The sequence below is a fragment of the Danio aesculapii genome, chromosome 3 (genome assembly GCF_903798145.1).
Source record: "Danio aesculapii chromosome 3, fDanAes4.1, whole genome shotgun sequence".
In the NCBI taxonomy this organism is placed as follows: Eukaryota; Metazoa; Chordata; class Actinopteri; order Cypriniformes; family Danionidae; genus Danio; species Danio aesculapii.
The window spans coordinates 57,168,280-57,183,279 of record NC_079437.1 but is presented as its reverse complement, the minus strand read 5'-3'; the positions used below and the strand labels follow the sequence as shown (position 1 = coordinate 57,183,279).

General features: G+C 38.0%; 1 protein-coding gene across 2 annotated transcripts in view; it reads left to right on the top strand.

Moving 5' to 3' along the window:
• Positions 1–3,844, top strand: part of cyth1a (cytohesin 1a) — a 107,851-nt gene extending 104,007 nt beyond the window's left edge. For both annotated transcript variants that reach the window (XM_056454286.1, XM_056454284.1), the window contains exon 13: positions 1–3,844. This exon is cut by the window's left edge and continues 27 nt beyond it. In XM_056454286.1, the coding sequence (XP_056310261.1) occupies positions 1–52 (52 nt within the window). In that variant the 3' untranslated portion in view covers positions 53–3,844.
• The last annotated feature ends 11,156 nt before the right edge of the window (positions 3,845–15,000 follow it).

Below are 15,000 nucleotides of genomic sequence, written 5' to 3'. Positions count from 1 at the left end.
CGAGATGCTGGCGGCCAGGAAGAAGAAGGTGTCGTCGATGAAGAGACACTAGTAGAGCTGCTGAACGACTGGGATGAGTAGAGAGAGAGAAAAACACAAGATCAGTGACTCTTGACAGCTCTCCTCAAGAGTGTGTGTGTGTTTTGTGTGTGTGTGAAGGGAGCCGGTTGGCGTTTCCTTGCGACCGCTTCCTTGAAAGCCCCAAAGAGAACATTTACTCCTCATGCTTAACCAAATCTGCTCTTTCTTTCTTCCCGTATCTCTCCGTGTTCATTATCTGAAATCAGCAGGTCTGACAGAATGTGGGAACCAAAACGAAAGCAAAGGACGATTTCCGTTCGCGCTTTGATATGTACAGGCAATAAGTGTATTTTTACATCCTTTTTTATTTTAAAAAAGCAGCTTGGCGCTCAGAGGTTTATTCGTGTATTTAATTGTAAAGACAGACTTCTGTGAGTTGTAATAGAACAACAAAAAAAAGACGACGTCAATCTTTTCCAGAGGGGATCTTTTTGTTGGTGTTTGTGTTTGTTTTCTAGGCATCCCGAAGTGCGACGAATTGAATATTGACAGACGTTGTGCTCAATAAGGACGGTCAAGCACTGGTACTACCTCTCAGACAGACTCAGATCGGAGATTGACAGATGGTGATGTTTTTATTTGATAAGAGGTCAGTGTTCAGGCCTCTGAATGAAACGCTGTTCATAAGACGAATAAATGTGCCTAACAGTCACTCAGTGTCCGTAAAGGCTGACCTCACGCCGCGTCTACACTCAAAACAACACATCCAGTTATAATCAGGCAGTCTGTTTACACTGGACACAAAATCAGATATACGTGGCAACCCATTTCTGTAACAGGAGAGCGTAAATAAATAAAGCAGTGGTTCCCAAACCTGTTCCTGAAGGCACACCGCACACATTTTCAACCTCTTCTTAATCAAACACACCTGAATCAACTCAGAACATAAGAAGAGACTCTAAAGCCTGAAGTTAATAGGTCAGAAAAGGGAGACATCCGAAATATGTATTGTTGGTGGTGTGCCTCCAGGAACAGGGTTGGGAAACACTGAAATAAAGGACACTTTTGCTGAATCGTGTGAACACAGTCACAATTGTGATTCATTTTGAAATCTGTGGCAGAAATGAGCTTAAATCTGTAGTCGCTTGTTTCTGCCAGTGGAAAGAAAGGTAAGTGTAATGCTGCGTTTACACCAGACACGGATGAAGCGTCAAGCGCAAGTGATTTACATGTTAAGTCAATGCAAAGACGCGAATAGACATCCTGCGGCGCATTTGACGCTTTGTGAATTGAGCGTTTGACGCATTTTGATGATTCGCTTGAGTTGGAAAATCTGAACTTTAGCTGACATTCGTGCTGCATTAACCAATCAGGAGCATGCTCTACTATGAGAAATTCTCCTGCCGACAACAGCTCATCAAACTGGGATCAGCTAAGTCGGAAACACTCCTGAAAGCCTCCATCATCAAGGTATAGTTTCTGGAGGAGTTGATGAACTCACTGAGCTGGGTGCACCTCTGAAAGGGTCTAGTGGACTCAGACGCAGCGCCGAACTAATATAAGCTGTTTTTCAGCCTTCCTAAAGCACAGCTATCTGAATAAAATCCATGTCAGTCATTTATTAATGAAGCTTGAGTCAGTGGGCAGACAGAAGCCCCGCCCCCATGACGCGAATCCGGGTCTATTGTGAAGTGAATTTGACGCACGAATGAAGCGAGTAAACTCTAAATGTACACGTGTCTTTTTACATGTGAATATCGTGATTTATTCGCGCATGCATCGTCTGGTGTGAACCCAGCATCACCATTTCTTCTCGCAATTATACACTTTGTTTCTTACGAATTCGACTTTGATGGTTAAAAAACGTAGAATTGTTACAAACTTTGTATTTACATAATATATGTGAGTGTACTGTGCATATTTATAACACAAATATAAATACACACACATGTATATACTCTAAACATTTACATTTATGGTAATGTTTACATTTAATTTGGTTTTAGATATACATTTGTATATCTAGACCACAAAACCAGTCTTGTTTAACCAATAATACCACGTTTTTACCAAAAATACATGGTGTGATTTTTCATTTATGCCAAAAAAAGTCATATTTTTTTGTCAATTTCCTAATTGTTTATTTGAATCCTCAGACTTTCGAATTTTTCTAGCAAATCTTGTCCCATCACATTGGAAAGTGACGTATAAATCTCAATTTTTTAAAAAAGTACGCTTTTTACTGGTTTTGTGGCCGGCGATCACATATATATATGTATAAACAAACATTTTCAATACTTGTATATATTTAAACATGGGTGTATGTATTCAAAGACTATAGAATACACAAGACATGTCACTTGTATACTTTTGAATGGGGAAAAGTGTCACTGTCATGATGGCGATTGAAACCTCGCCTTCTAGTACAGGAGCCAATCAGTGATCGCTATATGGTGAATAAAGCCCGCTATAGAATGACAGTTCTGGGGCTCGGACCAGACGTGAGTTTCTGCAGATTTTGGTGATACGAACATTTACAAATGAAACTAAATAGACAGTTGTTGTTTAATCTTATTGGTTATTCGTAATATGTAATGTTATCGTAAGCTTGGCTAGTAGTTTTGGAGAATTTGATGTTTCCCCATTCAAACAGAATGCCCGAGCATACTGCCCAAGAGGCGTTTCAAAGATGTCCGCCAAGTGAAATGACTTGCCTTAAAGGGACTATGATGCATTTCTACACAACTAAATATACATAGTACACACAAAATTATTATGTAAATCACAACTGTTATTTTGTATTCGATTAGTCATGATTGTTTAAAAAAAGCGCTACTTTTAAGCGCTACCTCCGACAGGGACAAATTGAAAATAAATGCCTCATTAGAAGCCGTTTCTATAGGCTAACAATTCAAGTCGTCCGCCATATTGGAACAGTCAAAGCCAGTCTATGGTGTTTCTGAATGTACGTTGACCTGCAGCTGTATTTATACACATGTATTATTATCTATATCTGCGATAGACTTCAGCTGATGGTTTAGACCAGGGGTGTCCAAACTCAGTCCTGGAGGGCCGGTTTCCTACAGATTTTAGCTTCAATTTGTCTCAACACACCTGCATGGATGTTTCTAGAATAAGAAATAAGAGCTTGATTAGCTAGCCCAGGGGTGTCTGATTGGGGTTTGAGCTAAAATCTGCAGGACACCGGACCTCCAGGACTGAGTTTGGGTACCCCTGGTTTAGCCCAATCACAAATAAATATCTGTATCTCCAATACATTAAACACAAATTCAATAAATCAAGTTGAGACAAAAAAAAAAACCCATCAACATGACATTACGTTTTTTAAAAATTTGTAATATTGAGTCAAACACAAAGCAACATTGAGATATTCTTCCATTTTGTAGCATTTTTAAACTCTAAAACGTTACACATCTGCCTAGAGTTTTACAATGAGTGATGGCGTGTTGACTGTTCCAAGATGGCTGATTTATCTACATGTGTTACTGGTGTAGATGCGGTCAGTCAGTCCTCAGTGCCTGCTCACGTTTTTCCACTCGCTGTTTCTTTTGTCCCTTCATTTCTCGGCTTTCCATCAGTCTAGCTTTTATTCTTGGAGCGAAATATTAAAGCTACGCAGTATTGGTTTAATTTATCAAAGATGTACATACTTTAGTGTATAGAGAATATTGGTTTCCATTTTATAAATATGTGTAGTCGAGTGCCATTCTTTAATTTTCCTTTTTTATTAGTATTATTTTCTGGAGGTCGATGCCATTGTAGTGGTTGCCAGATCATGCTGAATTAAACATATATTATAGCAGCTCTGCTTGTGTTTTTGTTTTCTTAAAATTCGTCTGATTTAAGCTGTTTGAATTGTCTTGTTGCGATTAGTGAAGAGTTTATGTCACGATAAACTGAATTGTGTCGTAATATTGATCAATATTGACTGCAAAAATGTTTTACTTTAACTGGTATGATAACGCATATTCAGAGTAAACAAATGTTTCGAACAAATTAAATAACAAAACAATGCTAAAATACAACAGATAACACTATTGTAAGTGGTAAATATTAATGCAAAAAATCAACAGTGAGAAAAAGCCATGTTATAATTGGTGAAGTTAATAAAAATCTTAATGTTAACAGTTTTTAATGCATTAGGGTGCATTAGGGAGTAAATTTGACCACTTTTTTGGGCAACATGTATGATATTTAACTGTGTTCTCATCATTAATAAGGACTGTTTTAATATATTTTTTTGTGTTCAGGCAGGCCCTACAGGTTTTGAAACATTAGCTGGCCAAACTTTTTTTGAGATGGCGGTGTTCAGGTAAAATGGGCCAGCTGATCAGCAAACATGGGCCATTCAAACTGTAAAGTGAAATAGACATTTCTATGGAAGCCCATTCCTGCCACTGAAAAAAAAAAAAAAATGATAGTCAGAATTATTAGTTCTAAAATTGTAATTTCGAGTCATAAAATCTGAATTCTGAGTTATTAAGGCGCAATTCTGAGTTATAAAGTTGCAGTTCTGAGTTATAACTTTATCATGATACTTTATAAGTGTTCAGACTTTATAACTCTGAATTGCTACTTTATAACTTTATAGAATTCAGATTTATAAAGTCAGAATTCTGAGTTATAAAGTCTGAATTCTGAGTTATAAAGTCAGAATTCTGAGTTATAAAGTCTGAATTCTGAGTTATAAAGTTGCAATTGAGAGTTATAAAGCCTGAATTCTGAGTTATAAAGTCTGAATTCTGAGTTATAAGGTCTGAATTCTGAGTTATAAAGTCTGAATTCTGAGTTATAAAGTCTGAATTCTGAGTTATAAAGTTGCAATTGAGAGTTATAAAGTCAGAATTCTGAGTTATAAAGTCTGAATTCTGAGTTATAAAGTCTGAATTCCGAGTTATTAAGTCAGAATTCTGAGTTATAAAGTCTGAATTCCGAGTTATAAAGTCAGAATTCTGTGTTATAAAGTCTGAATTCCGAGTTATAAAGTCAGAATTCTGTGTTATAAAGTCTGAATTCCGAGTTATAAAGTCAGAATTCTGGGTTATAAAGTCAGAATTCTGAGTTATACGGTCTGAAATCTGAGTTATAAAGTTGCAATTGAGAGTTATAAAGCCTGAATTCTGAGTTATAAGGTCTGAAATCTGAGTTATAAAGTCTAAATTCTGAGTTATAAAGTCTGAATTCTGAGTTATAAAGTCTGAATTCCGAGTTATAAAGTCAGAATTCTGAGTTATAAAGTCTGAATTCCGAGTTATAAAGTCAGAATTCTGGGTTATAAAGTCTGAATTCCGAGTTATAAAGTCAGAATTCTGGGTTATAAAGTCAGAATTCTGAGTTATAAGGTCTGAAATCTGAGTTATAAAGTTGCAATTGAGAGTTATAAAGCCTGAATTCTGAGTTATAAAGTTATAAAAAAATAAACAATTCATTTCAAACAATTTCATTAGTAAAAATACATTTCATTCAACAAAATGCAACAATAACAAATAGTATTATGACAACAAATGACTGCAAAGAAGCCTTTCGGTGAATTGCAATAACCTCTTAAGGCCCAAGGTGTTTTTTACATGCATTTTTTATTTTTCTTTGCTATTTGGGCTTATTGGAACCTAATTAGAATAAAAATCTAAGGCGCAATCTTAATTTTATTTTTGTACCCCTTCCCCTTGGCCCTTACAACAGAGTGTGAATGGGGAAGGGCTTCAAAATGTACCCCTAAGAATTGGGACAGCACTACAACACCTGCTCAAACTCGACTCGGAACGTGGCCCGTTTAAACAGAAATTGATGGCTGAAACACATTCAGGTAATTTGGGCCAGTAACTATTGATTCATTCATTCGTTTCCTTTTCAGCTTAGTCCCTTTAATCAGGGGTCGCCACAGCGGAATGAACCGCCAACTTATCCAGCATGTTTTTTTTACGCAGCGGATGCCCTTCCAGCCGCAACACTGGGAAACAACCAGACACTCTTGCACACACTAACATACACTACCAATTTAGCTTACTGAATTCACCTGTAGAGCATGTCTTTGGCCTGTGGGGGAAACCGGAGCACCTGGAGGAAACCCCTGCCAACATGAGGAGAACATGCAAACTCTATACAGAAATGCCAACTGACCCATCCAGGGCTCGAATCGGCGACCTTCTTGCTGTGAGGCGATTGTGTTACCCACTGCACCACCGTGCTGCCCGGCCAGTGACATCTCGGAAAGTGACACCTGTTGGCCATCATCGGGTGACAGGGTGGCTCAGTGGTTAGCACTGTCACCTCACAGCAAGAAGGTTGATGGATCGAGTCCTTGCTGGGTCAATCGTTTGTGTGGAGTTTGCATGTTCTCCCCATGCTCGTGTGGGTTTCATCCGGGTGCTCCGGTTTCCCCCCACAGTCCAAAGACATGCGGTTTAGGTGAATGAATAAACTAAATTGGCCTTAGTGTTTATGTGTGAATGAGTGTGTGTGGATGTTTCCCAGTACTGGGTTGCAGCTGGAAGAGCATCCGTTTTGGTAAACATGCTGGATAAGTTGGCGATTCATTCCGCTGTGGCGACCCATGATGAATAAAGGGGCTCATTTAAAGGAAAATTAATCATTGAGAAGTAATATTGGACATGGCAGGCCAACCACCTTGTAATTTCTGGTAAGGTGTCAGAACGAGGCAATGTCCCTCACCCCCCAGGTAGCAAAGAATTCTGGCACAGATTTGGCATAAATCTGACACAGCAGGTATTCGTCCTGCACTGGCATAAGTATGTGGGCCAAACATGGCCCTGGTTTGGCAGAGGTGGCACCATCTTTAAGGCGGCACACAATGCTTGGGCCAGATGTTAATAATTGATATGTGGGTCATGTAGGTTTGGCCTATTTTGATCCACATTTAAAGGGCACCTATGGTGAAAAATCTTAAAGCTGTTTGGACAGACATATGTGTAGATATAGTGTATAGACCGTCATATTGGGGTGATATAAACACACCCACTCCTTTTTTTTTTTCAATTTAACAACAAAAACGGAGGACCAATTGGAGCAGTTTTCAGATCGACTTTACGTAGGAGTGCGGTCCCCCCGCCCACCGAATTGATTGACAGCTGCGTATATTAACATGTCCCGGTAGTCACGTGTATAATCATATCAACAACAGAGAGGACGGGGTCAAAGCAGCCGGGAATAAAAGGTGTGTTCAGTTCGCTAGGATCATCAATCATCATCAAATGTGATCAAGAGTGAGTTTCGCATGTTTAACATGTTTTAAAACAGTGCATGTGTGTATTGAAGTACAGGATTTAGCTTAGATTTACTTCATCAGCACAGCGTGTCAGAACAATTATAAAGGAAGATGCTTCAATCCCGGTTTGTGGACGTTAAATCAGGTTTATTTTGTACATTAATATAACAGATATCCATACAGCAGTGGAGATTAACCTGTATCCTGTCACATTTGCGTGCAAAGCTAAACGGGCGCTCTGTGTGTGTGTGTGTGTGAGTGTGTGTGTGTGTGTGTGTGTGTGTGTGTGTGTGTGTGTGTGTGTGTGTGTGTGAACTTTGTGTGACTCATCGATGCAACTGCACAACAAATACTCATTGGTAAAGTTCTTACTGTAGTATTTCTCACAAACGCTACGTAAAATCTGCTTCCTTTAAGTCTGTCTGTTGTCTGACGCTGCCGAGGGAGGAGATTAAGGCACGCAGAAAGGCACGTAGAAACGGTGGGCGGGGAGGACTAGCATTAAAGGAGCAGTACACCTAAACTGCCACCCACTGCAAAAAATGTATAAATAGGAATTTAATAAAAGGTATAATAAAAAATCTGATGGGTGTTTTGAGCTGAAACTTTACAGACACATTCTGGAGACGCAAAACACTTGCATTACATCTGAAAAAAAGGCTAACCTAGGTGCCCTTTAAAATAGATTTTTATTATTTTCAAATAAAGAAAAAAAGGTCTGCCAATCAGGTCGCTTCGAGAAAAAGCACACCAATAGCAGGCCTAAAGAGCAGTGCTTCATGAGTTTATCAATTTCATTGCAGCCGGGACACCAACATATCTGGCTCAGTTATGGGTTAGTAGGGCCAGACGGAATCTGCTGACATTTTTTTGCTCTTTCTGCGCAGAATTTAGTTAAAAATCTGCGGATTTATGTGGAATAATTTTGGGAGTATCATACCTAAAACCTTAATATATGAAATAAAAAGTAATACCTTTTTAACTTTTATTTAATATTCACAATGCAAATCCAATTAGATTCACTTAATTTGGTAAACAAAGCAAGTCTCTCATATAATATATCTACAAAAAGACAGAAAACATTACTTTATACACTGTATTGTAAATAAATCATTTGAATATTTTCATGTTAGTCAATAATATTACTGAAATTCATTTAAAAACTGAATAAAAATAAATTTACGCATATTTACACAAGTAAATAAACAGAATCAATAATGGGCTTAAAATCTGCGGAAATCTGCGAAATTCTGCAGACGCAGATTCCGTGTGGGCCTAGTTATTACCTTGGTTGAGACTTGGCCCAGATATGGTCCATGTTTGACCCTTTTCTGGAAGCCAGACTTAGTCCAGTCATGTCCCTTAATTCACTGCGGCATGTGGGCCAAGCAAAAGCTAATTGTGTGGGCCAGAGATATTTTGCTATGTGGGCTCAATAAATTAATTTACTAAATGTCAAGTACTGTTATGGCAACAGTTTAAAATTATTTGCAGCCATTGGTTGTTAACTTTTAAACATATAAGATGCTTAAATCACCCTTAAATTAAACCTTAAATAGCCAAATTAACAAGATGGCCCAGTTTTTCTGATATTGCCCTAACATCACTCGATAAACTATGCAATTAGCAGCTAACATGAATTAATGCTTTAGCAGCAGTCATTACATTAATCTCAGTATAATTATCCGACGTTAACAAATGGAGCCTCAGAAACTTGAGTGTCAGGATTGACTCTGTTAAATCTTTGGTGCAGTGATGAAAACCGCTGCCAACACAACACAACAAGTATTCTTCTCAATAGGATCGATCTAAAAGTGCAAATAAATAATTACTCACGATATTTTGAAGAGCCCACAATATCAATTCTGAGCATGTTTCACGACATATTGAGTAACTTAATATCAGCATATGTCCAATTTGAACATGAGCTAGATCAAAGGTGAGGTTTTAAAATCGCTTAAGATGACTGCCGACATAAACTAAACACAACAAACGAACAAAAAATATAATACAAACCAAACTAAACCTAAGAGACTACATAAAATCGAGCATATCTGAGAAACACCAGCAGGCGGCAGCAGCATCACAGTTTTAAGAAGTTCTGTTAATCATTCAGGCGGCAAAACATGGGGAACTGTCAAAACAATCGTCATCTGTTTCTATGGTATTAATAATTAATAACAAATCATTTTTCCCCTCAATATGAAAGCTGCCTGTACTAATTTGTATCAAATATCAGTAATAAACCGTGTATAAACGCAGTGCTGAGGGAATCCATGTGATATTTAATAATGTGGTCACACTTTACAATACGGTTAGTTAATGCTAATTAATGAATTTGCTAACATGAACAAACAATAAACAATACATTTACCACAGTATTTGTTCATGCTAGTTAACGTTAGTTATTGAAAATACTGTTGTTCATTGTTAGTTCATGTCACGTAGCACTAACTAATGTTAACAAGCATGGACTTGGATGTTAGTAATGAATTAGTAAATGTTCAATTATGATTAATAAATGCTGTACAAGTGTTGTTCATGATTAGTTCATGTTAGTACATGCATAAACTAATGAACCTTATTGTAAATTGTTACCAATAATGTTTTGTCAAACGCGGATTTCACAAACAAATGATACATTGTTATAGTATTATTATAAATGGTTTTATTGTAAACATAATGAGATGCTAATTCAAATAATTTTGTACATCAATCTAATGATGGTTTTATTTATGGCTAAGTATGGATTTTATTTAAACAATCCTGTTTTTGTTCTTCAAAATCAGCATAGATTATTATGCATTTGCAGTAGTTTATGTATGAATGAGCCATCACTTACAAAATATGAAATTATGACTTATGTTAAAACTATAATTAAAATGGATGTGAATGTTATATGAATTTCAAATACAATAAGAACGTATTTTAAGTCATAAATAGTGAGTAAATATTAGATTAGAAGGCATATGTTGTCATATTAATAATCTATTAATCACATCAAACATAAACAAACATTATAACAATATAAAATAACTGTAGAAATGCATTTTTGCGAACAGTCTAAAAGTCATTAGTTTAAATGATAGATTTCATAAATGTGCCGATACAGACATCTTATTAATTGGGTAAAATCGCACATATTGTTGAGGAGTTACACTGAATCTTTCAACTCATGATTCACAATGAGTTCTTGTCTTGTTTCTAGTCCAAATATCTCAAATATATTATATTGAGAAGCATTTTCTAGTCTAGACAAGTAAAAACACATCGTCTCGTGTTCAGAAATGTCAAAAATAAGTTAGTTTTTTCCTTAAAACAAGCAAAATAGTCCTTTTTCAAAGTGAAATCTAATTTATTCTTTAAATACATATACAGCAAGATAAACGGTGCTGTAAATGTAAATACAGTACTTTTGTGTATTTTAAAGAGCCCATATTATACATGAAATAGGGTCATATTTAGGTTGTAAGGGTCTCCTACAACAGTCTAATATGCATGCAAGGTCAAAAAACACTTTTATGGTCTTATAATCTGCATTTATTTTTACCTAATTATTTCAGCGACTCCCATATGAATCGTTCAGCGATTCAATTGTTCCCAAACCCCTCCTCAGCGCAAAGCTAATCTGCGCTAATTGGACCGATGACAGCCTGCTGCGATTGGTCAACACTGACACCCTTCAGCACGAGACCAAGTGAAATGCCCAGCTGCTAATCGACAATATAAAAGTAGTCACAGTGCACACACGCTTCATAGTGGATTTTGGCTGCCAGTGGGTGAATGTAAATACAGACGACTAACTATTTTATTGAGCAAAAACTCCAAGAAATGGCGAGGAGATCTCCTAGCTTTTCACACTCTACCTGCTCTTTTCACACACACACACACACACACACACGCACACACACACACACACAGGGCTGCCGCGTCCATAGAGGCGACCTATGCGGCAGAATAGAGAAGGCGGCATCTGCGACACCTCCCTCTCCACCCGCGTCCTCAGCAGTTATATCTGCGCCTAGGGCGGCAGAATAGAAAGGGCGGCATCCGCGACACCTCCCTCACCACCCACGTCCTCAGTTATAAACCTGAGCTGAACTATTTTGAAACTTGACCGTTGCATGTGTGTAGGAACAGCTGACGATCCGTAAACAAAGCGGCACGCGTCGCGTTTTCAACGTGGCTTTACACGCGATATGAGAATATAAAGAGTTAACCTGATACAGTACACGCGGTTACAAGTAACAAAACACAACTACATACATCATTTGCAAGCTAGAGTAAACGAGGCAATAATTTTAATTGCAAGTACTTACACTTGTGAAATGGAGGAAGAAACTGATTCATGATGCACTGATCCATGTTCTGACAGTCTTTACTGATCCTTCCTTTAACAAACGACTGATGAAGTCTTTGTAAGCATGTGGTTTCCAGAAGCACTCGGACTGCTCAAGGCTGGGATATAATGCTGAGCTTTCATCTTTGGGTGAACTGTCAATAATATCCATCTGCACAGCGCGACTTCATTCGACCGGTATCTGTGTGTGTGTGGGGGGCTTTTTTTCTGTTAGTGGGCGGGGCCGCAAAATCTCCTGGGTTTCAAATCTCCCGGGTTTGCGCGCGCAACTACTTGTGTTTCGTAGCTGCGTCATCACGAAACACCTAATGACTTGTTATCAAAACGACTCGTTTGAAGCACTATGAGTCGACTCTTTTATAGATGAATCAATAGTTTTAAACACTGTACACTTACAGATTTAAGCCTCAGCTGGATATTTCCCTTCACTTAGAGCTGTGTTACACACTACATGGAAGGGCATTTTCAAAATCCCATAATATGGGCTCTTTAATGCTGAAATTTGTCACAAAAGAAGATGAGGTGTCCTGATCCAGCACTGCTCCAGAGACACCAGCAGCTGCACATGTACAGACACAGGATGCAGCACTGAGGACCGTCCATCTCTACAGGTACAGAGAGAGCTTCATTCCTTACCTTTTGTAAATGTTTGAAGTTGGGAATGCTTCTGCAAATGCACATTTACATATATAAATAAATAAATACATGTTTATACACTTATGTTTGTGTGTTTTTGTTCCTCTGTGGTGCCCTCTGTGGAAGTAAAATTTCGCATAGGGCACCCTTTTGGCCAGCTGTGTGTGTATGTGAGAGAGATATTTGTTATAATTAAATCAACCCAGGCTCATTCTGAGAACGTAGTCCCGGGGACGTTTCTGGAGACCGCGAAATACGCCCCGGGAGGTACGTATTTTTGCAGTTTTTGTTTTCACGAATCTGCGAGAGGCCGCTGTGCGCGCTTTTTCCCGCGCCGTTCTCGCGTAAACCCGCTAGAGGCCGCTGTCGAACAACCTTCCGCCTGTCTGCCCGGACGACAGAATGATTGACCGTGCGACCGGCCAATCGGCTGACCCACCCTCCTCCGTCCCTAAACCCAACCAACGACGATTCACAAAAGCCGTCCAGAAAAAGAAAAGCCCTCGTCTGATTTTTACCACGTTTTCGGATTTTGACCACATTCTCACCCTGTGATGAACTTGTTCGCTTCATTTTTTGGATTTTGTTTTTGTTTTCTTACCTGATTTCTGGAACCGCTCTTCCCAGGACTCGAACCCAGTCGTCGTCATGGTCAGCTCCTCTCTGCGTCTCAAGTCCTGGCAGAGTACACGAAGAGCTAACCGGACAAACTGATTGCACCGCCCCGCAGCGTTCGCTTAAAAAAATGAAATGCAGCCGTACGTACCCCCAGCTACGTATTTCGCGGTCTCCAGAAACGTCCACAGGACTACGTTCTCAGAATGAGCCTGGGTTGAATTAAATAATTATTAAATTTTAAAAATTATTTAGATTTGTTTACGTTTTGTATTAAAATTGTTTTAAAATTAAAATGTATTTAATTTTGCTATTTGTATTGTTCATTTTATTAATTTTTTTCATTACTTTGAAAATGTAATTTTATTCCATATACATTGATAAGAAATAATTTATTAATATTAAATAATTATTAAATAATTACAACCCCAAATCAGAAAAAGTTGGGACAGTATGTAAAACGGAAATAAAAAAAAATGATTACTAAATTTACTTTAACTTGTATTCAATTTCAGACAATGCAACGAACATTATTTAATGCATTACTCATGATTTTCCCCCCCAAAATAAACATGTATTTATCAAACATCAAACATCTAATAACATATTTATTATTATTAAATAATTACTAACTATTATTACTATTATCATCAAATAATTTTTAATAATAATAATAATAATTATTATTATTATTATTAACTTCTTTGAAAAGAGAGAGAGAGAGAGAGGTCATTCGTCTATATTTCTTCTGGTCATTTTACACAGTTTTGGGAATCTTCACCCAGGAGCCTTTAATAATGCCGGCAGCTGAACAATAGATGTTCTAGGACATTTAAGTCACGTTTCTGCTGTTGTGTAACTGAATCTGTCCTTTAGTGTCTTCAAGTGTCTGCAGAACACATGAACTCTGAGCTGTACAGGAATTACAATAACCCTGAGCATTATGTTCATCTACGGCGTGCTGGAAAAGCCCACCTCTCTCCCAAAAGGCTTTTTATTTGTGCCCACGTGCTGGAAATTTGCCCAGCAGTGGATGCCGGCGGGAGTCTGAGAAGTCTGAGACAGATATGAGGAGTTGCGGGATTTCTCGCCGCTAAACAGATCCATGTGTGAAACAACAGGCTGACAGTCAGTCAACTACAGCCCGTTTCCCAGAACAGAAAAGCTCACACTCTCACACACTCCTGCCTGATACAGATCAGACACTCACACATATAAAGCTGAAGTCAAAATTATTCGCCCTCCTGTAAATTTAGTTTTTTTTTCAGAATATTTTCCCAAAAGATGTTTAACAGATTCAGGAATTTTTCACAGTATTTCCTATAATATTTTTTCTTCTGGATAAAGTCTTATTTGATTTATTTCGGCTAGAATAAAAGCAGCTTTAAATTATTTTTACTATGTTTACATGGATGCCAGTACTCAAATTAATTGCTTTAATCAGAATGAGACAAGAATATAATTAAGGTGTTTACATGAGTTGCTTCTTTGAATGTTCCTCTTTTACGTGATACATTTTTTGACTTGATTAACGTCAGCATTCGACGCTAGTTTCCTCTGATAATAGTTCATGTTCGCCATGACATCATATTTGATTTTTAATTTTGCGACAAGTTCAACTGCAGTTCATTTAAAACAAATGATGAAGGATACTAATTTTCAAATACTATGTTAGCATACACTGTAAACAAAAAAAAATAAATACGGTGATAAAACAGCATCTGTGTGTGGCGAGGAAGTGGCGCCGAGAGCCGTGGAAACAGGACGAATTGAAAGTAAGTGAATAATGGGAAGCACCTGTGTATGCACCTGTGGAGCACACTGGCATCGAATCCCACGGAAGGAGCTCTGGACTATAAAGCCGCGGTCACACTTGACTTTTCTTCCCATAGACTTCCATTCATACGCACGCGAATGCGTCAGACCGGAAACGCAGGGTCATGCGTCAAATTTTGCAGGTTGCTGCGGTGCAAAGTTCAAGTTGGTGAACTCTGACCTGCAAAATCGCATCGCTTGACTGCGTGAAACCATCGAGGATCAAAACAGGACCTCTCTGGACTGAAATTTAAAGCATGGAGCAATCGCTCACTTTTTTAAATGTCTAATCATCTTGTTTAATCCC